Source organism: Stigmatopora argus, chromosome 3, assembly GCF_051989625.1.
Source record: "Stigmatopora argus isolate UIUO_Sarg chromosome 3, RoL_Sarg_1.0, whole genome shotgun sequence".
Lineage (NCBI taxonomy): Eukaryota > Metazoa > Chordata > Actinopteri > Syngnathiformes > Syngnathidae > Stigmatopora > Stigmatopora argus.
Window position 1 is genome coordinate 23,160,505 of NC_135389.1, and position 26,568 is coordinate 23,187,072.

The following is a 26,568-nucleotide window of genomic DNA, read 5'->3' on the forward strand; positions in this document are numbered from 1 at the left end:
GTCCTTGGCAAAATAAATCGACATTTTGTGTATCGTAAGGAAAGTTATCCATCACGCAGCTAAAAACAGAACACTCAATATAAATGGATCACATTCGGCCGGGGCCACCAGATGGCCACTTGGGGTTGTCATAGCAACTAACAAAGCACACTCCAGCTCGAAAAGCTTTCAAAAATAAAAATACCAACCTCAATAAAGTCACAAGGTAAAAGTAGAAATGGAGATGTTTTTTTAAAGCTAAAGTCTGTTACGTATTTACCGTGGACACCAGGGAGCGATCGGCACCGGCGCTCAGCAGGACGTGGACGCAGCGCTCCTTGCCCGTCCCACTGGCCAGGGACAGGGCGGTCTGGCCGTCGTCCGTGGCAGAGTCCACGGCCGCGCCCGCGGCCAGCAAGGCCTCCACGCAGCTGGGGGGGAGAAGAGATGCTGACGTCAGCCACTGACAGAACGTATACATATATCAGTAGCATTAGCCTAACCCATCGAAATATGGTACACGGTCGATTGGTCGCCGGTCTTTTGGTGCCACAGCCCTGCATCTTTGTCATAGAGACTTTGTATGTCACGCAATCTTGCCCTACCTAATTAAACTGTTGATGGACAAAGTAGAGTCTGAGATTGGAGACCGACCGGAAACAGTGGAAGATTGACCGGACCGGAGTCTTACGCGGCTGTGTATGATGACAATAAAGGCTTTTGTTTTGATATAAAGGCATAGCATCAGTAGAGTCTAAGAAAGTTCACTTATGCGTCATACGCCTCAAAGCTGATGAAAATGATGAGGTTTACGTATCAGAGTCTGGTTGTGTTTTGAGTGGCATACTGACCCAATATGGCTGTGGATGGCGGCAAAGTGCAAAGGTGTCAATCGGTTTTGGTCGGACACGTCGGCAGGTGAGCCGGAAGACAGCAGCAGCTTCACGCACTCTGTAGACAAAATACACATTTAGGGGGATGGATAGACTTGTTCGTTATGTTTTCATTCCAGAAAATCTTCTTCGTCAAATTCGAAACTACCAGTTGACACCACTAGGTGGTGCTCTAAAGTCATATTTAAGGGGGAAAAACGGTCGTGCCTTCCCTCGATTATCGCGACTTCACTTATTGCGCTTTATTTTTACTTGGTGATTATTTTCGGCTATTAATTATTTTTTTTTTTAAAAAGTTCATAAAAATGTGAAAATCCACGGTGAAACTCGTAGGACACAGGTGTCAAAGTGGCGGCCCAGGGGCCAAATCTGGCCCGCCGCATCATTTTGTGCGGCCCGGGAAAGTCAATCATGAGTGCCGACTTTCTGTTTTAGGATCAAATTCAAATGAAGAGTATAGATGTATATTAAATTTCCTGATTTTCCTCCTTTTAAATCAATTATTGTCTTTTTTTAATCCATTTTTCTGTGTTAGGACAACCGTTGACGCTCACACTGCTAGCTAGGGCAGTTTAGAGTGTTAGCCAACTAGCCTAGCATACCTCTTTTTGGGATGTGGGAGGAAACTGAACACGCAAACCCCACGCGGCGGCGAGGGCCCACCTGGGGATCGAACCCTCGACCCCAGAACTGCGAGGCGGACGGGTATCCACCCACCTGCGTGTCCGTGGTAAGCAGCAGAAAACAAGGCAGCAGTCAAGTGTTGGACGAGGTCTGGCGGTGTGTGGAGGGCGGGCCGCTCGTCCGTGGCAGTGTGGCGGTGGCGGTCGGACGTGGACGACGTGGGCGACGTGGGCGGGGGGGGACGGTGAAGCAGCATTGACAATAAAGTGACATTTCCCTGGGAAGCAGCTTGGAGGAGGAGGAGCGGCGGCCGCCCGCCGTCCAGGGCGGCGGGCCCGCCGTCGCCGAGGGGGGACGCTACGGAGGGACACCAGCCTATGGGGGAGGGGACAACAGACGGAGCCAGGACGGGACAGGTTAAACCACGAGGGGGAGGATGACCACGCTAAAAGTGCTGCGGAGGAGGAGGAGGAAGATGAGGAAGAGGAAGAGGAGGTGACAAGACAAGACGCTTGAGCCACAAAAATACACATTGCAAAGCATTCCAAATATCATCATAACACGTTACCTGTGGCATACCGTGCTTCATTTGCTAAAAGAACATACTTGAAGGTTTGGCTCATGTCCAATCACCTTGCAAAGTTCAAATGCGTAAAGTTAGGTGACGCTTGTTTTTAACTTTCTGCTTTGCTAGCAGGTTTCCGCCGCATTACACATGACGGAGCTCTGCTCATTCAAACTTAGAACCATCTTACTTAGCCAAGTGGGGTTTGCTACATTTGGCTTTTTGGTTTTGGCGTAGCGCTGAGCAAATTTACGACTGGTCGAGTCGCGCCCTGCTTATCGTGACAGTAAAAGACAGACGTTTGTCAAATGAACTGAATTTTGAACAAACAAAAAAGAGAACAGGAACAGATTTACCTGATAAAACCAGAAGAATAGTCAAGGAGGCGAGAACTTAAGGTGCATGCTAAGTGGAGGTTGCAAAGGGAAAGGGAAGGGAAGGGAAGGGAAGGGAAGGGAAGGGAAGGAGAGAGCAGCCACTGGCCGGCCGGCATCAGCTTCAGAGAGGAAATACAGAATATCTAGCCCACCAAACAATGTTGTGTAGGACAAACGGCAGCCCTTGATGGAGGACTAAATAGGCAGCCTGGATGTCCCACTCACACTTGGACCGGCACTTGCGTAATATCTCTCAGGCTAGGCCACAGGTGTCAAAGTGGCGGCCCGGGGGCCAAATCTGGCCCGCCGCATCATTTTGTGCGGCCCGAGAAAGTCAATCATGAGTGCCGACTTTATGTTTTAGGATCAAATTCAAACGAAGAGTGTAGCTGTATATTAAATTTACTGATTTTCCCCCTTTTAAATCAATCATTCTCATTTTTTAAATCCATTTTTTCTGTGTTTTTAGTTCAAAAATCATTTTGTAAAATCTCAAAATATATTTAAAAAAAAGCTAAAATAAACATTCTTTTAGATCTATAAAAAACGGAATATTCAGGGCTTTTAATCCATTTGTAAAAAAAAAAAAAAATCTAAATATTATATCTAAAATGGTCCGGCCCACAAGTTAACGCGGCCCGCGAACCAACCCGACCGAGTCTGACACCCTTAGGATATGCTATAGATCACCAAGGGGGCCTGATTTAGGTCCTCGAATGGCCCTAATTAGATCGTTTTCCCCTCCACCAGCACCCCTGAATCAAATGATCGGGATGGTTTTCAATTCTGGACAGCGTGCCAATGAGTTCAACATTTGATTCAAGAGTGTCGGTGGACGGAGACCGGATGGGGGCCACCCGGGACCCGAGTTGGGGACCCCTGGGCTATATAGTAGTATTAGCAAAGATAGCCCAAAATGACGTATAAGAGATAGCTGCGAGAGAGGCAGTGGCCACAACTTGGAGGAAAAATGCAAGACGGCAAATGCGCAAATGCGGGGCGTCCCCTTTACCTGATGCCGTTGCCAGGGGGCTCTCTGCGGGGGCACGGGGGGTACGGTCGGACGGAGCGCTAATGGACGGCGGGGAGGGGATGGCGGGGGGGCCGTCGGCGAACCGCTCGGGTCCTGGACAGCGGCGTGCACCCACCTGAGAGGCCGCCAGGGCCGGCACCAGGTCCAGGGCGGGCTTGGGTGGCAGTTGAGGCGTCGCCGATTTGGGCCCCGCCCCGTGAGGCCGCCCCCCGCCGCCGCCGTCCCCCGCCACCTTCATGGTGGGGTGAGGCGGCGAGGGCGTCTGGGAGAGACCCGGTTTCTTGGGAGGGATGGGGGGAGGGTTGCCCCGGTCGATCCGGGCCACCGTCGGGGACTTGATGCCGATGGGGTGGCTCAGGCGCCCCCCGGGGAAGGGGCCCCCCTCCGAGGCCGAGTGGGGCAAGCTCGGGCGTAGGCCGCCCCCGGCCGGGGGGCTGGTGAAGCGGGACAGGACTTGGGTGACGGTGTGACGTGCCTGTTGCTTGGCGGCAAAGTTGTCCCGGTGGGTGGGCGACGGGTCCCGGGCCGGGGGGCTCTGGGACGCCGAGCCGTTTTGGTCCTGTTCCTGGAACTTGTAGCGGGCCGCCTGGACGCGGGGGCTGACGCCGTGGGGGGCGCCCTGCTGGTTCTCGGCGCCGTTCTCGCCGCCCTGGACCATCCCCCGGGCTGCGGTCTTGGGCAGGCTGAGACCGGCGTAAGGACCCCCGGCCGTTTTGCCGAGGGCCGTCTTCTTGGGAGCCTCCGCCTCGGGGAGAGGCGGGTCCGTTTGGCAGGACGCGGTTCGAGATTGGACGGGTTCCGTGGACACCGAGACGGAGGCCGTGGCGGGGGCGGCCGAGCGGGCATCGTCCTCGGCAGCGGCCGAACGCGCGGCGTCCTCGGCGGCGGCGGCGGCCCCGCCTTCGGTCCTGAGCCGCTCCACCTGCTGCCGAAGGTTCTGACTCTCGACCTCCTCGCGACCCAGCCTGGCACGCAGCTGCTCGCGCTCGGTGTCCAACTCGGCCAGCTGCTTCTCCATCTCGGCCTCCATCTGCTGGGCGCGCCGCCGCTGGGCGGCCAGCTCGTCCCGGAGGCGGAGCGAGGAGCGGCCCTCCTCGTCCAGTCGGCCCCGGAGCTCGTCGGAGCGCTGCGCTTCGTCCACCACCCGCGTGGCCAGCTGCTTGCACTCGCGCACCAGCATCATGACGATGTGCTTGTTCTTCTCGCGCTCGTCCTTCAGTTGCGCCGTCAGCTTGCGTTGTTCCTGCTCCACGCTTTGCAGCTGCAGCTTCTCCATCTCCAGCTGACAAAAACAACAATCCAATCAGCACCTTGACCAGGTTCTCTCCAAGTTACCAAGAATGCGGAAAAATTACGCCGAGACGTACGTAGTAGGGATGTGCCACGCGACCCCGTTAAGATGGTCAAAGTGTTGACGGAATGTCGGAAAGTCAAAAAATCTTAAAATCGGCGAGATCATAACGTATTCCTCGGGAGTCATATCTGAATCTTGCGTGCTTAAATATGTTTTATATGAGGAAATTAGGAAAAGTTTCACTAATATGAAAGTTATACTGATATTTTTTTTAAAGAATCAGAATCAACCTGAGCGACAATGTCGCACGGTATTAATGGCGGTCTTCCGTTACCTGATTAAACGGCTAACGATTAGCATTCCATTAAGACTGGGGCGCATGGCTCAATTCCATGACTTGGCAATGTTCTCTTTCAACATTAATCCCCTTTTCCTTCATTTCATAAATTTAAAAAAAATGTCAATCGAATGCCACAGTAAGATAAATTCCTCTTATTTCGGGCATCCCGCACTCAGCTGGCGGTTAACTCGCCACGAGAGCAGAAAAGCAAGTGCGGGATAAAGATAGCGCCGAGCGTGCGGGTGAAAGTCAGTCTACCCGGCAACCCAAAGATCCCGGTGAGGACAGACGCTCTTTTCCTCGCGAAGCTTCTTCCCGTGTCACCGATCGTTTTACACGCCGGCAGCTGCTTTGGCCGTGACCCATCGTTTCGCGTAAGCAAAGCTAGCGCATCGCTAGCTCGGAAAACTAAAACGGCAACGTTTGGCTTTAACGCACAGGTGTCAAAGTGGCAGCCCAGGGGCCAAATCTGGCCCACCGCATCATTTTGTGTGGCCCGGGAAAGTCAATCATGAGTGGCGACTTTCTGTTTTAGGATCAAATTAAAATGAAGAGTATAGATGTATATTAAATTTCATGATTTCCCCCCCTTTTAAATCAACCATTGTCATTTTTAATCCATTTTTTTCTTTAGTGATTTTAGTTCAAAAAGCATTTTGTAAAATCTAAAAATATATTTTTAAAAAAGCTAAAATAAACATTGTTTTAGATCTATAAAAAACTGAATATTCAGGGCTTTTGATCCAGTTCTTTTAATCCAATTATTAAAAAAATAATCTAAATATTTGGAAGATAAGATGAAAAAGACGCTTGGCAATTGCTTGTTCATATTGTATCAATTTTTGTAAGAATAGAAACATCATAATCATAGAAACTTGCCACTAATTAATCAGACTTTGCCCAGAGTTTGGTCGTTGTCATAGAAACTATACTATACTCTGTTTTCCTATATAAAGACTGACCCACTGTTATTAGCGGCGGAAAGAAACACTACTCGGAAAAAAATACAAAATGGAACTTACGAACATTTTTCGACATAAACGCAATTTGCAGACATGTTCGTATGTACCGTTGTTCGTAAGTAGGGGAGCATCTGTACAGTAAAGCTGGTATTTTGTCTTGCCAAAACAAATTGTTTACCAACCTCAAATGCTTGCGTGCTTTGGGCACCTACTATTTATCACTTTGGCGTTTTTTCTCACAACACGACTATATTTTTAAACACATGTAGGATATTAAAAAGGAGAGGCCCGCTGTGTATATATATTTAACTGGCTCCTCCTCTCGTGTGTGGTTGACTCTGCACAGTAAAGTTGGTGAGATGTGTAATTTCCGGGAGGTTCAAGGAAAGGACAGGCTGCATTTTTCTCCTCTGGATCCACTTTCTAAATGCTCCAGTGCTATTTCACCCTCATCTAAACAATTGTCCGCCAGAGCAGCACGGGAAGGGGCTGACCGGAATCCAAGAGAGACGTACGCACTTAACCAAGCGGTGAAAATAGAAATGCTAGAAGAGTGGGAATTGCAGTCTTTGGCTTCATTTGAACAGCCACCGTGTGAAAAAAGTCTCCCTAGACGACGAGGCTAGATTTTGGTTTAAAGACGCACATTTGAGCCGTTTTTCTCTAAACTACAGTAATACCTTGAGATATGAGCGCAACGCGTTCCGGGACCGAGCTTGTATGTCAATTTATACGTATCTCAAATCAATTTTTCCCATATAAAAGAACTAAATAGACAGAAAGTGGCAGCTAACAGCTGTTCGCTACACTTTTGTAATACTACATAACACAAGATGCATTTAAGACCAATTCCATTGGATGCCAAAAACCCTAAACTAAACTGCCGTATTTTCACGACTATAAGGCGCACATAAAAGTCAAATTTTTTCTCCAAAATAGACAGGGCGCCGTATAATCCAGCGCGCTTTATATATGGACCAATACTAAAATTGTTATCACGATAAAATCAAATAAATCAGTCGATAGGACAACTACGGAAAGCAGCCCCCGACTCTACTATTTTCCCGTAGATAAAATACTGCGCAGTGACTGCTGGGATATCGAGTTCTTAATACACCCAGTTCTTCAAAACAGTTAGTATGATGGCAACCACACTAATTTGGTGCTGGCCGTCATTTCGGCTTCATTTACATAAGAAATCCTGCCGCTAAATGTTGGCCTCAACAGAGCATTCAAAGCTAGACTGTGAACTATGTATATATATATATATTATATATAATATATATTATATATAATAAAGACCCCCCCACACGCCCCCAAACGTCTCTGTCTCCCGTCGGTGAAATCTGTCCAATTTTAGTTAGATTAAACACATTTTATTACTATTAAACCACTAGTTATGTGTTACTTTGTTAATAGATGGCGAATTAGAAGAAATCAAACATTTTTTCCAATCCAATATCCTGTTTTTGGTGTTTTTTTCCAGAGAGTTGGAACGAATTCATTTGTTTTCCATTCATTTCAATGGGAAACGTCCGCTCGAGTGACGAGAATCTCGTCATACGATCTAAGTCTCGGAACGGATTACGATCGTATGTCGGGGTACCACTCTACTACTGTACTGAAAGAGGAAACGAATGGTAAGATTTGGCCGTCCGGCCGGACTCACCCTCTTCTGGCGGCTGTCGGCCGCCGCCAGCTGAGCGGACATGCGCTCCTGCATCTTGCGGCAGTGCGCCATGACGGCTTCCAGGACGGACATGGGGCTGGAGCCCAGCGGGCGGCGTTCCTTGTCGCCCCTCGGGACGCCGCACTCAAAGTCCCGCTGCAGCGCCAGGAAGGGGTCGGTCAGGCTGAAGTGGCTGTAGCGCTCCTGCAGGAAGACTTCTTTCCTCTGAGCCTGCCGGAGAAATGACAAAGATGCACTTGAGCAACTTCGAAATGACAATTGAGAAATTCAAGTTCCGGGGTTGCTCGTCAGGATGTCGAGAAAAAACTAAACAATGTCAAAAGGGACAATCCACTTTCATAGATTTCCACGTCTTTCCTCATTATTTATGCAAGTTTTTTTTCGTGGACGTCTAATGGCCAATGCGATTGGCTGGCCACCAATTCGGGGTGTCCCCCGGCTCTGGCTGGGATAGGCTCCAGCACCCCTCGCAAACCTAGTGGGGATAAAGCGGTTCAGAAAATGAGATGAGACTCTACATCAAGGGTGTCAGACTCCGGTTGGTTCGCGGGCCGCGTTAACTTCAACTCGGAGCATTTTAGATATAATATTCAGATTTTTTAAAAATAAATGGATTAAAAGAACTGGATTAAAAGCCCTGAATATTCCGTTTTTTAATAGATCTAAAACAATGTTTATTTTAGCTTTTTTTTATATATTTTTAGATTTTACAAAATGATTTGACACAGAAAAAATGGATTAAAAAATGACAATTATTGATTTAAAAGGGGGAAAATCAGGAAATTTAATATACATCTATACTCATCATTTTAATTTGATTCTAAAACAGAAAGTCGGCACTCATGATTTACTTTCCCGGGCCACACAAAATGATGCGGCGGGCCAGATTTGGCCCCCGAGCCGCCACTTTGACACCTGTGCACTACATGTTCTATCCATCATTTTGCGGAGAAGTAAAGTACTCTGTGCCGGATGGGGAGGGGAGGCTTAATTGACCACGCCCATCAGACCTCGGGCGACATGTTACGATGGCCACGTCAATATATCGATGCACGTGTTAGCGGTTATGTGAGCCGCCGCCGCCGCCGCCCGGCCTCGGCTCAATGCGCTTGACCTTCAAGCGCGAGAACAACACGCGTTTGTCACGGAGTGTCCTTTTACCGTGTTTATCTTTCGCGAGCGGAATGATGATTGTGGCGGCGACCAAAATGCGAGGGACGTTGCAAAACTGGCCTATTGCCCGGATCTGGGTCGTTTTCTTTAAAGCTCCATGTGAGAAGTCTGGGAAAAAAAAATAAAAAAGGAGCGACAGAGGTAAACCAAAGCCGAAAAAGGAAGCACAGCTGCGACTCAGTTGAAAAGAAGCCAGTAGGGCAGAGAGAGCTTCGCAAAGGAAGCACAGAGTCGACTTAAGTGCGGAGATGCCTGAAAAAACAAGTAGACGGCAGCTGACAGAAGGCTGGAAAAGAAGCACCGACCTGGAGAAAAAACGGGAATCATGTCAAGAAGAAGCAATGATAAAGTGGCTGGGCCAGAAGCTCGAGAAAATAAGATGTTTTTGGTTTGGATTGGATCATTAGCTAAAGTCTGGAAGACCAAACTCAATCAAAACCTTCTTCTTCGTTGCAATGCGGAAGTGCGTGAACGTATCTCCAGTGCGCAAAGAACCTTTTTTATTTGTATCATTAAATATCTCGTGCATCCATTATTCAATATGGTTGGTAAAAAGCGAAAGACTTCTATTGAGGGAGTTGCAAGGAAGAGGCAAGCCATTTCATTTGCTTGATGCGCGTGAGAGTGGTGAGCGTTGCACCGGCATACAACTTGAATCGTTCGACCGTCAGTACCATTTATAAACAGAAAGATGGAGCAGCAGGACCCAAATATTGAACGTTGCACAAAGTTTGCAAATCAATTGAATGATGCCATACAGTGCTACCGCATCATTTATGATGAAAAAAAGAAGAAAACTGCAATCGTCATTAGATAGCTTCTTTCGGCCACTTTCTAGTAAATCTCTCTCTCTCTAATGTATGTATACAGTACTGTACATATTCTCTCCATTTTATTAAATGTTTTTTTCAGTTAAAACCAATGTGTGTTACTTATACAAGCCTTAAACATACAAATGCACTTATATAAACCTTCAAAATACTTATATAGGCCTTAAACATAAATTATAATACAAAATATAGCACTGAATCAACTTACAAACAAATTCAACTTATGAACAATTGCTCGGAACCTTACTCGTTCGTAAGTAGGGGAGCGTCTGTAATTCCATATTGTATTGTAACAATTTGTTGTATCCGCACATCCAAGATGGATTTCATCAAACCATAATCAAATTCAAGAAGAACAACAAGCACATTGGCTTCTCGTTTGGGGCGCAACTTATGACGAGATTGGCAAGGAACACCAATGCTAATCACCATGTAATTAGGATAGCGTGTTGCTAATGTGTCATGTTGTGAAATGCTACCAATGCAAATCACAAGCTAGCCGTTCGGACCAGCTGCCGGACGTCGGCTAACTTGGGGGCAGGAAAGCTTTGCACCCCGGTCTACGTTTACACACACCAGCATGACTTGCAGCTATGTGTGTGTGTTCGTGTGCGTTTGTGTGTGTGTGTAAGCATGGTAAGCAGCTCCTACTGTCTATTTTTAGTTCTTTAATGGCCCCATAAAGCCACCCAGTCCGCCCGCCTGCTAACCCCCACCCCATCCTTCATAACACTCCGCCATCCCTATGGGCAAAACAACCCAAAAATCTGATACTAGCTTGCGTGCGTGTACATGTGCAGTAGTGCTTAAAAAAATGATGCATTTTCAAAGACACTACGGGTAATAGAAACGGACGGCAAAGTCAAAATGATCTACTATTCTACCGACCCCTCGATTTATTAGGAAATATAGGCTCAGCACGCCCTAAATGGCGTGCGGTGTGCGTGATGATATCATTGGTAACAGCGGGAGGGGAGTTCCATGCCGTTTCTGTTTACGCGATTGCAGAGCAAGACACACACAAAATAAAAATTGTTGCTTGTCGTGGGCATCGCACACGGCCTAGATCCTCCTATTTAATGACTAAGTCATTGCGACAGGTATACGAGTGTTGAAAAAGTAACTACTTGCTTACTGGAGCAATTCAACACCAGTTTAACGACACGGGGCAAACCAGTCGATTGTTATTTATACGCCGCGTGGCCAGTCGGCCGGGCGGGCGGGCCCTTGCTTCCCCACTAGCCTAATTTGAACAGGTGCTTTCCATCAGGTTGAGTTGACATTCGAAGACGGCACGCTCGCAAACACGTATCATACTTGCGCGATGCGAGAAGGCCACGCCACCGGCCAGCCGGCCAACGTGGCTTCTGTCCAAAAGGCTTCTCCAATATCACCAACTAGAACGTCACAGTACACAACAAACGCAAATGCGCCACACTGGTTTATACCCAGTAGGTCTATTTCATTACCCAGAGACGTCCAATCCGCTAGAAATGCTCAAATCCGCCAATGGGAAACATTTCTTTTTGGAACCGCTTATCTTCACAAGGGTCCGGGGGGGGGGGTGCTGGAGCCTATCCCAGCTAACGATGGACACCCTGAATTGGCAGCCAGCCAATCCCAGGCCACGAGATGACAAAGGACAACCAATCGCAAGGGTGTCAGACTCGGGTTGGTTCGCGGGGCGCTTTAACGTCAACTTGATTTCACGTGGGCCAGACCATTTTGGATATAATATCTATATTTTTTTTATCAATGGATTAAAAGAACTGGATTAAAATCCCTGAATATTCCGTTTTTTTTATAGATCTTAAAAGTGTTTATTTGAGCTTTTTTCTTAGTAAGGGAAAATCTTTTAATCGATTTCAAAAGGGAACCAAATTTTTCGTTATGTTCCTTATTAAAGTGGAAAACAGAAAATATTTTTATATATTTTTAGATTTTGCATGATTTTTGAACTAAAAACAGAAAAAAATATATTAAAAAATGACAATTATTGATTTAAAAGGGGGAAAATCAGGAAATGTAATATACAAACTATAATTTTCATTTAAATTTGATCCTAAAACAGAAATTCGGCACTCATGATTTACTTTCTCGGGCCGCGTAAAATGATGTGGCGGGCCAGATTTGGCCCCTGGGCCGCCACTTTGACACCGTAGTCTATATTTTGCCCTTCGTAAGCTATTTTTAATGCTTTTAATACGGAATAATGCACTTTAGTGATTATTTTCCTGAAGTGGTGACCCAGAAGTTCCTTCAGATCTTTCCCATTAACTGGTGACCAATCATTGGCGACCTGGTGTGACTGCTATTGTTTGGATTAGCGACAGACCGCATCATTTACATGCATTTTTTTTGGCAAAAATGGAAATCTTATTTAATCTGTGATATGGCCATTTGTTTTTATAATGACTTGATCATGATTTACTTTCTCGGGCCACACAAAATGATGCGGCGGGCCAGATTTGGCCCCCGGGCCGCCACTTTGACACATGTGGGTTAAGGCAATTTAGAGTCTTCCACCAGCTTTTTTGGGATGTGGGAGGAAATGGCAGTACCCAGAAAAAAACCACGCTAGCCTGGGGAGAACATGCAAACTCCACACAGGGAAGACCGACCTGGGATCGAACCCACGACCCCAAAACTGTGAGGCTCACACACTTATGACTCAATCTACTGCTTTCAACTAGAAATGTTTCCATTTCCTAAATTAGGAAAGAAACATTTGGATTTGTTTCATTAGACATTTTTGAACGCTGTGCCGCAGTATTATCTGGTATTTTGCTTAGCAACCGCGTTGAGAAAGTTTATTGGTTGAGGCGTAAAACTTAAATGTATCCGAGCGACTGTTTGTGCATTCCTAAGTAACAATTGTCCATTATCTGATGAACTTCATTTCTTCAGTGTAAATAAGCATTGTGCCGTTAGCATTCGCTACATTAGCGCTAGGAATGTGTACAAATCAGTCCAGTTGCCACAAGTACTTTTTAAATGTGTCGGAATTGCGGTAATATATTTGATCCATCCCCAATGTCGCATCCAAGACCACAATGGTTTGAGGGTCCGGGACAAATCATGTAGTGTTTTATTAGTCCTTAAATGTCCCTCCCAAGGATCAGAAGGCCCCCGCCGTCCAAAACAATGTTGGCACAGTCGCCCTCGATCGTTGGCGAGGCGACAAACCACTACTACGGCGCCGATCCCAGGCAAGCGGGAGCTGCGTCCTCTATTGCCAACGCTTAGTGGGCGCTTTTGATTTCGAGCTAGCTGCAAACAAGCTCAAATCAGAAGGCAACTTCAATGAATAAATAAACACCGGCTTTTCTCGCATATTAGCCGCCCTCCACGTATAAGCCGTAGCCTTAAAATGGCCTTAAAATGGTTGAATTTGACCATTTCTCTCGTATAAGCCGCCCCCTGATTCGCAATGTTCACCTCCATATTCATGGTTTTAATAGGAAGCACAAATGTGTTACTTTGAAGGGAAAATATTTGCTTGTGCTTTTTGGGGGATTCTGTATGAATCAAAAGAAAGGGTGTTGCCTGCATGTAGCAAAGTGACGGCCCGGGGGCCAAATCTGGCCCGCCGCATCATTTTGTGTGGCCCGGGAAAGTCAATCATGAGTGCTGACTTTCTGTTTAAGGATCAAATTCAAATGACATTGTAACATACTTTATTTTACCATGAATTGTGACCGACAAATGTGGCGTGTTTTCTGCCGGCAACTCAAGTAGGCATATCTGAAGTTAGCTGGCACTTTTTCATTTGGCTAACAACAAAAATGTTTATAAAAAAGAGTGGGAGTTTAAAAAAAAACAAGATTAAAGGCAAAAAGAGCAGAAAGGGTCCATTTTTGGGGACAAGAACACGAGCGCCACCGTTTCTGTGGGAACCGGCCACCCGGACAAAAGATGTTCTGTACGGCGGGCCCAGAATGCGGCGTACTTCGCTTCGCCCACGTCGGCCGGAACGCCGGCGGGGGAATTTGGAAAAGATAAATAAAGGAAAAACGCTTTGCTTGCCCCTGGGTGGGAGGAAACGGATGAAAATGGAGGCGATGCTGTTGCTGCTGCAATGGACGCCAGTAAATCCAATTGTCTAAGCTATCCTGGGAAATTGCCAGACAGGCGGGCGGGTGGGCAGACGTCCGCGGAGGCGCTAGATGAACTCTAAGTCCGGGAATATGCAAGATTTCTGGAGCGATGGACGTCAAAGAGCAAAGTGCTTGTAAGCAAAGATTGGTAAAAGCTCAGCATTTTACGGGATCAATGTCCAAAGACTAACATGATGCTACATTCCCTTCTCCTCTTCTGCTAAAAGCAATACAGTCTTCCCTCGATGATCACGATTATTTACTGCTATTCATTATTTTGACTTTTTTTTAATGTTGATAAATATGTGAAAATCCACGCTGAAACTCGTAAACAGAAGCCACTCTTGCTACTAGGACTCACCACTGAAGGAAAAAATATATAAATACATATAATAGGGGTGATTTTTCAATTATCGCGGCCATGTTTGGTCTACATTAACAGCGATATTTGAGGGATTAGTGTATTCCAGCTCCTTCAAAAACACACACACACAAACACTGACTAATTACAGCGCTATCTTGATTTATGAGTTGAATTTGTGACTCAATTTACTCGTGTGTCAAGTCATATTTCCCCATTGAAATGACAAATCCATTCCAGACTCAAGAACAAAAAGTTATTTTTTTTAATAATGAGAAACGGCAATGCATTGTATGCCAATAGCAATCATTCTGAAATGGAAGATCTATTTAATGTGAGCTTCTTTTTTTGACCTTCTCCTTTTGTATTTGTACGACTGCAATTAATGGCTTTAACCGTTTGTTTCTTTTCTTAAACAAGCCCCACTCACGTTTCATTTCCTCCATTTTTGGAATAAAATGAAAAGAAGTCCATTCAATCTAATCAGTGCAAAACTAAACAAAAGAAAAAAAAGGTGATATTTGTTCTCGGAGTGGCGACAGAAGTGGAACAAAGTCAGAGGAAGGTTTGAAGTCGACGTAGCCGGCGAGTCCCCTATTTAACATAACGAGGAATCTTTTAGTACTAACCCACAATCATGCTCTAATGTTGCAAATGTACTGTACTTGGAAGCAAATTGATACCTTACAGCCCATTTTTTTTATCTGTACAGGTGTCATTTTCAATGCACCTCTTCTGAAAAGGTCATCATTTCTCCTGTGAAAATGTTTCGCTTTTTTTTCCTCCCCAGCTCTTATCTAGTACATTTATATTGTTCTACTTTTCAGCCATGCTAGAAGAACTCCCACGCTCGCTAGTCACGGACGCCACGATGTCGACGACGCACACGCGTTCCAAAATCTTTGATGCCAACCACAAAAGAGAAGAAAAATGGCCGACCGGACGGACGGATGGACGGATGGAAGGAAGCTTAGCATTTTCCAGCATCCTCCTCCTCCTCCGCCTCCTCATTTTCATTTCTATCGCTCCTCGGACCTGAAGTGGACCTCTCACAGCTGCTGCCTTCATTCACACACTCACACACACACACACACACACACACACACACACACGCACCCACACACACACACGCACCCACACACACACACACACACGCACCCACACATACCCACGCGCACACGAGACGGCGTGCTCGTTAATTGAAGCGAGAGTGCAAGAACGATGACGCTCACGCTGGGGTTTATTCCGCTTCCCATTTGCTGGAATTGTCATCAATAACCTGTTGGGTTTATTCTGGGATGTTTCTATATGTTTTGCAAGCATTTTGAATAGGTAATAAAGCTATAAATTAATTTATACTTTATTGGGACCAAGCAAGAGGACACTTTCCCCCACAGCTGCTTTCGAGGCCAGTTCATTGTTTTCAGGACTATTGACTCATTATTCCAGGCCAAGGATGCTGATCTACAAGGGACTCATAAATTGCTTTGACTTGGACACCGGCAGTTTACCTTATAAAGAAAATGTGTTTAAGACGAGAAGAAGGCGCACTCGTAAATGAAAACGCTCGTCGGAAAAGCGTAAGTAGCAATTGTCGTTATGGAGAGCAGGATGGAGAAAATGGCTGCTGGATTTGATTTCCAATCAGCGTCACTCACGGAAGTCGCCTCAAGCGAGAAGAAAAGGAGGATGAAGAGCCCGACGGTGGCCTCGATAAGAGAGAGAGAGAAGAGGAAGTCTCGCAGGCGTAGAAGATTAGACGAGAGAAAAGGGACGTTTGCGATGACCTACTTCCGCTCTTCATCAATCCCACGTCTTCATCGCCGGGGTTTACAAACGTCTTTGAAAACCCCCAAATTTTGCCTTTTATGCAAGAACGTAAAAAAGTGAACGTTTACTGCATTTTAAAACGGTGACGTCCATTTTTTTCGGAAATAAATGAACTGGTTTTATTAAGTGGAACGGCTATAGCAATTGACAACTCGATTTCATGTGGGCCGGACCATTTTAGATATATTTAGATTTTTTTTTTTTATAAATGGATTAAAAGAACTGAATTAAAAGCCCTGAATATTCAGTTTTTTATAGATCTAAAACAATGTTTATTTTAGCTTTTTTTTAAAATATATTTTTAGATTTTACAAAATGATTTTTGAACTAAAAACACAGAAAAAATGGATTAAAAAATGACAATGATTGATTTAAAAGGGGGAAAATCAGGAAATTTAATATACATCTATCCTCTTCATTTTAATTTGATCCTAAAACAGAAAGTCGGCACTCATGATTGACTTTCCCGGGCCACATAAAATGATGCAGCGGGCCAGATTTGGCCCCCGGGCCACCACTTTGATACATATGGTCCAAAAATGTGGGCCGGACCATTTTAGATATAATATTTAGATTTTTTTTATAAATGGATTAAAAGCTCTAAATATTCATTTTTTATAGATCTAATACAATTTGAATTTAAGCTTTTTTTAGTAAGGGAAAATCATTGATTTAATCATTTGTTTTTCATTGCAAAAGGAAACCAAATTTTTCTTTATAATATATTAAAGTGGAAAACAGAATTTTTTTTTATATATTCGAAGATTTTACAAAATGATTTTGAAACTAAAAACACAGAAAAAAATTGTTTAAAAATCTCAAATATTGATTTAAAAGGGGGAAAATCAGGAAATATAATATACATATGTATCTATCATTTTAATTTGATCCTAAAACAGAAAGTCGACACTCATCATTGACTTTTCCGGGCCACACAAAATGACGCAGCGGGCCAGATTTGGCCCCTGGGCCGCCACTTTGACACCTGTGGGCTATAGGAAGACATGCTGCTGTCTTTAAAAATCACTCGGTCAATTTCATCCGCTTTCTGAGTCGCTCCAATTTCTATAAATCGGGTTGGACCTGTATTCCAAAAGTGGAATTTTTTTCCTCCTGTGGACATACTTGCCAATGCATCATTCATGCATCCATATGAGCACTCAGATTCGCTTCTCGCCCCCCAGGGAACCACGAGATGTCTTCAACTGACAGCTCTTTTAAAAAAATAAGAGTGCAAGGCTCTATGGAGGTTTCGGGAATGTAGCTGGGGGGGTGATGGGGGGTCTGAGGGCAGGGCAAAGATTGACACTCGGGGACTTTTTACCCTCATTCTGGAGTTGAATGTCTGTGGCTGGGTGGCACTGAAACTCGAGGCAGAAAGACGAGGAGGGAGGGAGGGAGGGCTGCTTGCCAGGCAGCTCATCAGCCAATTAGAGCAGTAGGCACTTGATTGTGCGTCATCATGTGAATATACGCATGTGTTCAGTTAGTGACAGCTAGCATTTAGATGCTAACTATCGGATGTGATTTGTTAGGGTCAATTCAAAACAAGGGAGGCCCGGCGGCTTGTGTGGTTAGCATGTCGGTCTCGCAGCTTTGGGGCCCTGGGTTCAAATCCAGGTCGGTCCACCTCGTGACCGGACGTTTGGTCGCCGGACGTTTGGTCGCCGGACGTTTGGTCGCCCGGGTGAATATAATTTGGAGAGCTGGTTTCAACAGTAAACTCTCTAACTATAAAAGTATACTAATCCCTCAAATATCACGGTTAATGTAGACCAGACATGACCGCAATAATTGAAAAAGTAGGGTTACCCCTATTATAACTTTTTTTTTCAGTGCTGAGTCCTAGTAGCAAAAGTGGCTTACGAGTTTTAGCGTGGATTTTCACATTTTTATGAACTTTAAATAAAAAATCAATAAATAATAGCTGAAAAAAATGCAAAGTGGTGAATTCGCAATAAGTGAAGATGAGATAATTGAGGGATTACTGTATTCTGAAATTGCTAGCTAGGTTACGGCAAAGCTGGTCGGGTAAAATACTACCGCGTTTGAAGCTTGTTTTTGCACGAGGAAGCTAATATTGTCACGTACAGGTCATTGGCTCGCTATCACTTTAAAGCGTGCGGGAGTGACGAGTTTCCGAGGCAACCATCTCCATCGGAACCGTCCGCTCTGGTTTAATAGAGAGCGGAACGCATCGTGACACAAGTGCACACGACGGTTCGACGCGGTGGAAGCGGCGGCGGCGTGAAACAAAGCGAAGAAACAAGAGGATGAAGGGACGAAGGCAAACGCTGGAGAAGCCCAGCAACAGGACGGGCCTTAAATAGAAAAATGCTGGCGGATAACGTCACGCTGCCTGGCGGCCCGAGGCATGTGTTGCGTTGCGTTGCCTCGCGTCGTGATGCGTTGCGTCCATCCGGCATGTATGGGACCGCCCCCGCCCATCCCTGACCGCAAGTTTAGTCATGCGATGGCTCACGTGACCTCAACGTTTGGAGAAAGCGGAGCTCCCGTGGCGGGCGACCCGTCCCAGACTCCACTGGCCTAGCTTTCGTAGCAACACTCTATTATTACTTAGCGCAACGACGCGGGGGTACGCGGCCCAGCCATTAAAATATCACGATAACTATCACATTTTTGTTTCAAATTTGAAACTTCTGTGAATAAGTAAATAGTAAATAAATGACTTTCCTTATTCAAATATGAAAGTAACCATGTTACCTTACTTTATAAGGAAAGAGCCTTCAAACCAAAAGGCTAACAGACTATTTTCAGCCTCACAAAAAGAAACAATATGGCCATTTACAAAAAAAAAAGTTGGATTAACTTAACCCAATTAAACCCAAGATGTTATCAAATGAGTGGCTTAAGGACGTTTTCAATAAGGCTGCTTGTTCTGTGTGCTCAGATATTAACAAGGCATTTAAAAAGAAAAAAAATGGACAAAACGCCAGGGAGAATTCATTTGGATCTATTAGTGGATCTCTCGCGGTCTTGTCTTGCATCTCATAGTCGGTTATTTTGGCCGTTATGGTCCTTTTGCATTCATGCTCCGTGTTAGCCTCTATTGCTGACATGCTAACAACATTTCCTCGCCATCCTCTTCTTCGGAGCGTTGATCTGGAACTCGCATTCATCTCGCAACAGCGCCCCCGTTCTCTGTGGTGGTCGACTGGTGTAATTACATTTGAAAATGCATTTAAAAAGAAAAAAAATGGACAAAACGCTAGGGAGAATTCATTTGGATCTATTAGTGGATCTCTCGCGGTCTTGTCTTGCATCTCATAATCGGTTATTTTGGCCATGTTATGGTCCTTTTGCATTCATGCTCCCTGTTAGCCTCTATTGCTGACATGCTAACAACATTTCCTCGCCATCCTCTTCTTCGGTGCGTTGATCTGGAACTCGCATTCATCTGACAACAGCGCCCCCGTTCTGTGTGGTGGTCGACTGGTGTAATTACATTTTAAAAATATCTTTTTTTTTTTTTTTTTAAATCGAACCTTTTACATATTATCATTGACAAAAAAAAAATTATTGTTTTATCGCCCAGCTCTACTTATAGGGATTCCATCCCTTCCGGTTGTCACGAGTTGGAGTTTGACTTTTAAGGGCCAGAGCACGAGTTGCCAATCAATTTGAAGCATTAACACCACTTAACCACTCGAAAAGTCAGCCCCTGAAGCCACTCTGCACATGAACGTTTAAAAGCCAACTTTAGCATGAACAAGGCCCAAAAAAAAAATCACCCAATTTGCCTTAAAGTCGTCCTCCTTATTTGCAGGAATCGCTTCAAAATCCTACTAGCAAAATAGCGCCAACTGCACTTGAAAATGGGGCCTCTAAAACAATTTTCAATTCACCAATATGGAATTTTGCAAGAAAGTTTATCCCACATTGACCCACATAATATGCCATGCTTAAATTTTTATCAAAAAAAACACAGCAAGTGTATGATTTTGTGACTGAAACTCATTTTTATGTGCATTTCTCTCCAACTCCTGTCTAAAAATACATTTACACCAAATTCCTTAGGGACTCGCCGTCGCCATTCTGACAAGTACGAATTTGTCATGTGACGCCTCCGCCATTGTTGTCGAGCTGATCGGCTTACGGCCTTTTTTCTTTTTGCTCGGATGAAACGGGATACGCCGGCTCAGCTCATGCTAATTAATCTGCGGCTCCAACGCTATTTGATAAAGCCGCAAGGAAAAAAATAAAGTGTATCTTGCATAAAACGTGACAAAAACTCACTTAATTGTGCCTGCCATTGCTCGCTCAGGGTGCCGCCATCTTACCTAGGTATGTGGACCGCTACAGACACACTTCCTGGTTGCACTGCTCACATGACTTCCTTTTTGAATTTGTCTACATGCAGGCAACACTCATACACTCACGGCTTATACGAGGGAAATTGTGAAATTCAATGATTTTAAGGCCATTTTAAGGGCAAGGCTTACATGAGGGGGGTGGCTTATATGCGAATAAATACGGTAAACAAATGGCTAATACGCGGAGGCAGCTAATACGCAAGAAAATACGGTACACCAAGGGTGTCAGACTCGGGTTGGTTCGCGGGCCGCTTTAACGTCAACTTGATTTCACGTTTTAGATATAATATTTTGATATTTTTTTATACATTGATTAAAAGAACTGGATTAAAATCCCTGAATATTCAGTTTTTTATAGATCTAAAACAATGTTTATTTTAGCTTTTTTAATGTATTTTTAGATTTTACAAAATGATTTTTGAACTAAAAACACAGAAAAAATGGATTAAAAAATGACAATTATTGATTTAAAAGTGGGAAAATCTGGAAATGTAATATACATCTATACTCTTCATTTCAATTTGATCCAAAACCAGAAAGTCAGCACTCATGATTGACTTTTTCGGGCCGCACAAAATAATGCGGCAGGCCAGATTTGGCCCCCGGGCCGACACTTTGACACCTGTGCGGTCCACGGTACAATAGTAAGGCCACGCTTGCCATGAAAGAAGGAAGGCGCGAACGAGTGGATGACCACGGTTAAAAAAAATTAAAAATGGACTCACCCTGAGGGCTTCGATGACCAGGTCGCGGGCCTCCAGCTCCCCCTCCATGATGCTAAGCAGAGTCAACAGCTCTGGCTTGCTCAGGTTATCCATGTTGAAGTCGCATTTCTGAAACGGGGAAAAAAAACAGTCGTCAGGCCTTTTCCCGCAAAGCATCATTTTCAAAAACTTCCGACCCCATCGTCAAACTAAGCCGAACTGCAATTACAGCATTACAGCTTTGGCAAATCGGTTAAAGCTCGCCACTAAAACTGTCAACAAACAACATTGCTTCATTTTGGGAAGCGCTTACCCTCACGAGGTTCACGGGGGCGCTTGCTTTTTTTTAATTGACAAAATGATGTGTACGTGTTTAAGGAAAGAAATTGAATTGGCAAAATGGTAACGGCCAGGAACGCCCGGCAGCTTTGTGGAAGTCAAATTAAACACGGCCATCCAATTAGGCCGGCTATCTCGTTCTACCTACCTCAAAGCGATTAGAAGCTAATTAAGTTTAGCTAGGTCATTAAGCGGCTCCTAGCGGCTAGCGGCTGAGGATGATCGTAATCGGGGTTGACCACACCACTTCTTGCCACAATTAAATCTTTTTCCACTCCAGTAATCAAAGGCAAACAGTCGAGGAGGCGTCCGTCATTCGTGATGTGTCTGTCTTTCGGCGGAAAGTCTTCGAGACCGCGTTAGGCTAAGCGCGCTAACAATTGACGTGATGGCGGCACAGCGTTATAGCTACATTTAAACCAATCAATCGAGGCTACGCTAATTCAATTTAAGCCATCTCATTCTCTGGGAGTAGCCAATATGGCACAGATGTCAAAGTGGCGGCCCGGAGGCCAAATCTGGCCCGCCGCATCATTTTGTGCGGCCCGGGAAAGTAAATGAGTGCCAACTTTCTATTTTAGGATCAAATTCAAATGATAGATGTACATTTCTTGATTTTCCCCTGTTTAAAATCACAGCAAATTTTTTTATCCATTTTTTTCTTTTGTGTTTTTGGTTCAAAAAGCATTTTGTAAAATCTAAAAATAAATAGATATTTTCCGTTTTCCACTTTAATATTGAACATAATTTAAAAAAAATGTTTCCATTTGAAATGAAAGGTGATGAAAAGAAATTTTCCATTACAAAGAAAAAAAAGCTCAAAGAAACATTGCTTTAGATTTATAAAAAATGACTATCTAGGGCTTTTAATCCAATTTTAAAAAATCTAAATATTAGATCTAAAATGGTCCGGCCCACATGAAACCGAGTTGACGTTAATGCGGCCCGCGGACAAACCAAAGTTTGACACCCTTGCAATATGGCGTCCGTCGGGCGTTAAACTCATTTTTACAAATCTAACGTGATATTTTACTTTTTCCAATGAAGTTGATGAGCATCTCTGTAAGAATGTTGTCAAAAGAATTTAGAGACTTTCTGCACTTGGAAAAGTGGTGAAATGATTCAAAAGGCACACATTTTCATGTATTTTGACTTTTAAATGTGGCTTTCAAGGAATAACATTTGAAAATAAGAATTGTTTCAGGCAAGGGTGTCAGACTCGGGTTGGTCCGCGGGCCGGACCATTTTACATATAATATTTAGATTTTTTTTATAAATGGATTAAAAGAACTGGATTAAAAGGCCTGAATATTCATTTTTTAATAGATCTAAAACAATTTTTATTTTAGCTTTTTTATAATAGATTTTATAAAATGATTTTTGAACTAAAAACACAGAAAAAATGACAATGATTGATTTAAAAGGGAGAAAATCAGGAAATTTAATATACATCTATACTCTTCATCTGAATTTGATCCTAAAACAAAAAGTCGGCACTCATCATTTACTTTCCCGGGCCACACAAAATGATGCGGCGGGCCAGATTTGGCCCCCGGGCCGCCACTTTGACACATGTGGTCCAAAGGTTTCCCTCCTGACCCCACACCTGAAAAATAAACATTGTGGGTTAAACATCTATCATAAAGGCCTCGATTTGATTCATTTTGAACATCTTGGCGGACACATGGAGCTTTTGTTTTGTGTGACCGAAATCCCATGATCCGCGACACAAGACATCTTACGTGTGGCGAGAAGGACGTGACTAGAAGTGTGTGAAACGGCCCAGAACACCACAAAAAACAACCAGCTACGACAAGAGCGGGCCAAGGACATGGCGCTTTATTCACCCAAGGCCCGAGAGCAGCGAGGGAACGGTGGTATCGCCGTTCGCGGTACGTGGCTTCTTTTCGTGGAACGTTTAAAGGACCCGGGCGGAAGTGAGCGAGGCGACGAGCCACGTTGCCAACGCACCTGTTTGGCCTCGCCGGCGAGCCAAAGTGGGCCGGGTGGGAAAAGGGCGAAGGCGAGGGCGAGGGGGGTGGAGTCAGTCGCTCGCTGACACGGTACTCCCAGCTATGTCCGCTGAGTCACTGAAATTAAGACTAATTTAGAAAGGTGTCTGGTGAACACAACACCTCCTCCGTGGCAGCTCTTCACCTCGCTGGCGCTGCTACTCAAAGCCTCCCACATGCTCGGAAAACTGACAGTACCTGTCAAAACGCACAGCCATTTTGGCTCTTAGAAAAATGCCTGCCAGTGCTAGATGTCCAAACTAACCCATTTCGGCTCCCTTTTGCATTTGGAGTCATTATGTTTCGCCATATTCAATTATTTATTTAGTTCTAGTTCCTATGAAAATCCGGGGCTTGCGTGGGTTTTCTCTGGGTACTCCGCTTTCCGCCCACATCCCCAAAACATGCATGCTAGGCTAGCTGCTTGAACACTATACAGTGGTATCTCGACCTCCATCGGCGTCACATAAAGGACTGTATTGAGGCGTTCAATTATTTAAGAGAAACCACTTTCACGTGAGGCGAGCCTATGAACGTAGCCGATAGGCTAGCACAAATTGGGCGCTAGCAATTTGCACCAATGCGGGCGGATAAGACATTAAATGCATCTTTTTGGGCTTACGTATTAATACAAGTGAGAGAATCAAGGCAAATTTCAATGGCAAAGAGGATACGTGCTCACCAGATCAATACAATTCCATTTTGCTAATTTAGTACGGCAAAAAATAAATCTAAATTAAATGCCAACAAGATGTGCAAAAGTTGAGCGACAAATTTTCAGACTGAAGAAGCAGTTGAATTTTTTCTCGTTTTACTGTAGATCTGACTAGACATGACCACGTATCTTCAAAAACTTGTGATTAAAAGAAAACGGGGGTTTAAAGCACTTTTTTTAAATTCATATTGGGTTCAAACGTGCTGCAAATGGGACAATATTGTGTACCCTGCATTTGACATCCAATTTTAGTTAGTATTTTGCAATGTGGCAACAAAAAAAGAAAAGATATCAATATTTATAATTAAATTGAATAAATTAATTGAATGACCCATTTTGAGAAGACATCAAAGTAATGAATGGAAAAATGACAATGGATTAAAATAAGAGGGTCACGAGTACATTTTGGCACAGAATTTTTGGTGACATCAAATAGCTTAACTCTTTAGCTGCCATTGACGTCAAAGGACGTCCAATACATTTTAATGACTGATTAATGAATGAATGATTCTCGTTCCTACAATTGAAATAGATCTGACATCTATTGTTTTCAATGTGCGTTTCCAAAACCAATTCCCCCCTCTTTTACAACCCCAACATATACTCTGGCCGTGAACCCGTTTAGCAAATGATAAAACTTTGAATGGATGACCAGTAAAGTGACCATTGTCCCTAAAAAAACTCCAGTCAAATAGGAAAGTATTCATACTTTATTCCTTCCTTCCCAGCACAGCAAGTAGGTGTGTGTCAACAAATGAAGCTGGAGCATCTGGTCACAGCAAACTGCTGAAATAACATCTCCTCGGGAACCTTCCTAGGAACCCGAGAAGGTTCCGCTTGGGTTCCCCTTGACAACTTAGACCTTGTCACAAACTAACCTGTCGTTCAAATGTTCCAAATGGCCTTTTTTTTTAATGGAACGGCGACGGGCAAATTTGGTCCCAGCTAGCTTACGTGAAGAAGCCATCTCAGATGTCACTTGTCAATTGGGACGAAGCTTCGGAGAAGCCCTCGAACAATAGAATTCGGGAAAAGCTTGTTCGTTTAATTCACTATGGTGTAAGACAACGAGGTTCGTTTTTGGGGGAGGGTGCGGGGGGCCTGTTTGGTCGGGTTCTGTTAGGCCGAACCGACGGGGACGCTTGTTGTCACCCGGACATTGTCACGGGGAGCCACCGCTGACTCATGCGCGACATTTCGTGCCCTAGTTCGGGGCTAAAACTCGCCTAGCCACCTCGTAATGGGGTGGTTTCCGAAAAGCTCGGCATCTTACCGTGTCGACGCTTCCCAGCACGGCGGCGGTGAGCGCTTGCTGAACCGGGGGAGGCGGAGGAGGAGGAGGGGGACGCTGTCCGCTGGCTCCCTCCGACGCCATCTTTCGTGCTGTGGCGGAGAGCGGGAGCGGGAGCGGGAGAGGGAGAGAGGGAGAGAGTTCATCCGCCGTCGACGCCGCCACCCGCTGCCGACACCGTCGACACCGCCGCCCGTTAACTAGTTCGCTCCTGGCCGACAGTCATTCGTCCAACCGGGGTCACGTGAGTCCCAAGCAGGAGCGCAAGGTGCAGGTGGACGGGGAACGAGAAGAAGAAGAAGAAGAAAAAGATGGGGACGTGTGGGGTCGAGGACGACGGTCGTGGTGAGGAGCCCCGCTGACGAATGAGTCGGTGGAAGAATGGTGAAGAAAGAGAGAGAGAAAGAGCGGGAAAGAGAGAGAGAGTGGTAGTGGTGGTGGGCGGGGCGGGGACCCACTCGGAACGGCCGGACAAATCCAGATGTAAAAGGAGGCGGGTCCTCGGTCTGATTGACAACAACACTTGTAAGCAATAAAAAAAAACATGGTCTAAAATAGGGGTAGGGAACCTATGGCTCGGGAGCCACATATGGCTCTCCGCTAACCTGTGAGGTAAACTATGGAAGCTGCTGGTGAGAAAGCGCTGGAATAGGAGCGTTACGTTGGTATTATGGCATTTACACTACGACATTTTTTTTTCATTACACTCTTTGGCATGGATATTCTCATTGACACTCATTGATGAGCAACAACGTAGCAATGTTGTCAAAAGAATTCAGAGACTTTTTGTACTTTCAAAGTGGTGAAGTGACTAAAAAAGGAACACATTTGCATGTATGTTGGGGTTTAAATTTGGAGCAGGGCTCTCAAGGATTAACATTTTAAAAATATGAATTGTTTATGGCTCTTTCCATCAAAAAGGTTCCCGACCCCTGGACTCTAAAACAACACACCCAACCATCCATCCTTCTGTCATGAATGAGAGTCTGAATTATTCCTATATTACCGTCCATTCATTCCCAACAAACACAAGTGTGCTACACTACAGGCTGAAATATTGTGACGACGAGAGTGTGCGTGTAAACAGTGTGCTGTCCCCCTCTACCGGGTCACGACTCCAACCGC

At 44.9% G+C, this 26,568-nt stretch overlaps 1 protein-coding gene across 1 annotated transcript in view; it reads right to left on the reverse strand.

The window, feature by feature from the left end:
• cttnbp2 (cortactin binding protein 2) overlaps positions 1-25,879 on the reverse strand; it is a 50,342-nt gene extending 24,463 nt beyond the window's left edge. Inside the window, exons 1-7 of the mRNA XM_077597524.1 lie at positions 25,426-25,879; positions 21,108-21,215; positions 7,737-7,967; positions 3,451-4,753; positions 1,590-1,871; positions 831-930; positions 260-410 (exon numbers count right to left, since the gene is read on the reverse strand). Of these exons, the coding sequence (XP_077453650.1) occupies positions 260-410; positions 831-930; positions 1,590-1,871; positions 3,451-4,753; positions 7,737-7,967; positions 21,108-21,215; positions 25,426-25,527 (2,277 nt within the window). The 5' untranslated portion in view covers positions 25,528-25,879. The remainder of the gene's footprint in view (positions 1-259; positions 411-830; positions 931-1,589; positions 1,872-3,450; positions 4,754-7,736; positions 7,968-21,107; positions 21,216-25,425) is intronic.
• Between the last annotated feature and the right edge of the window lie 689 nt (positions 25,880-26,568).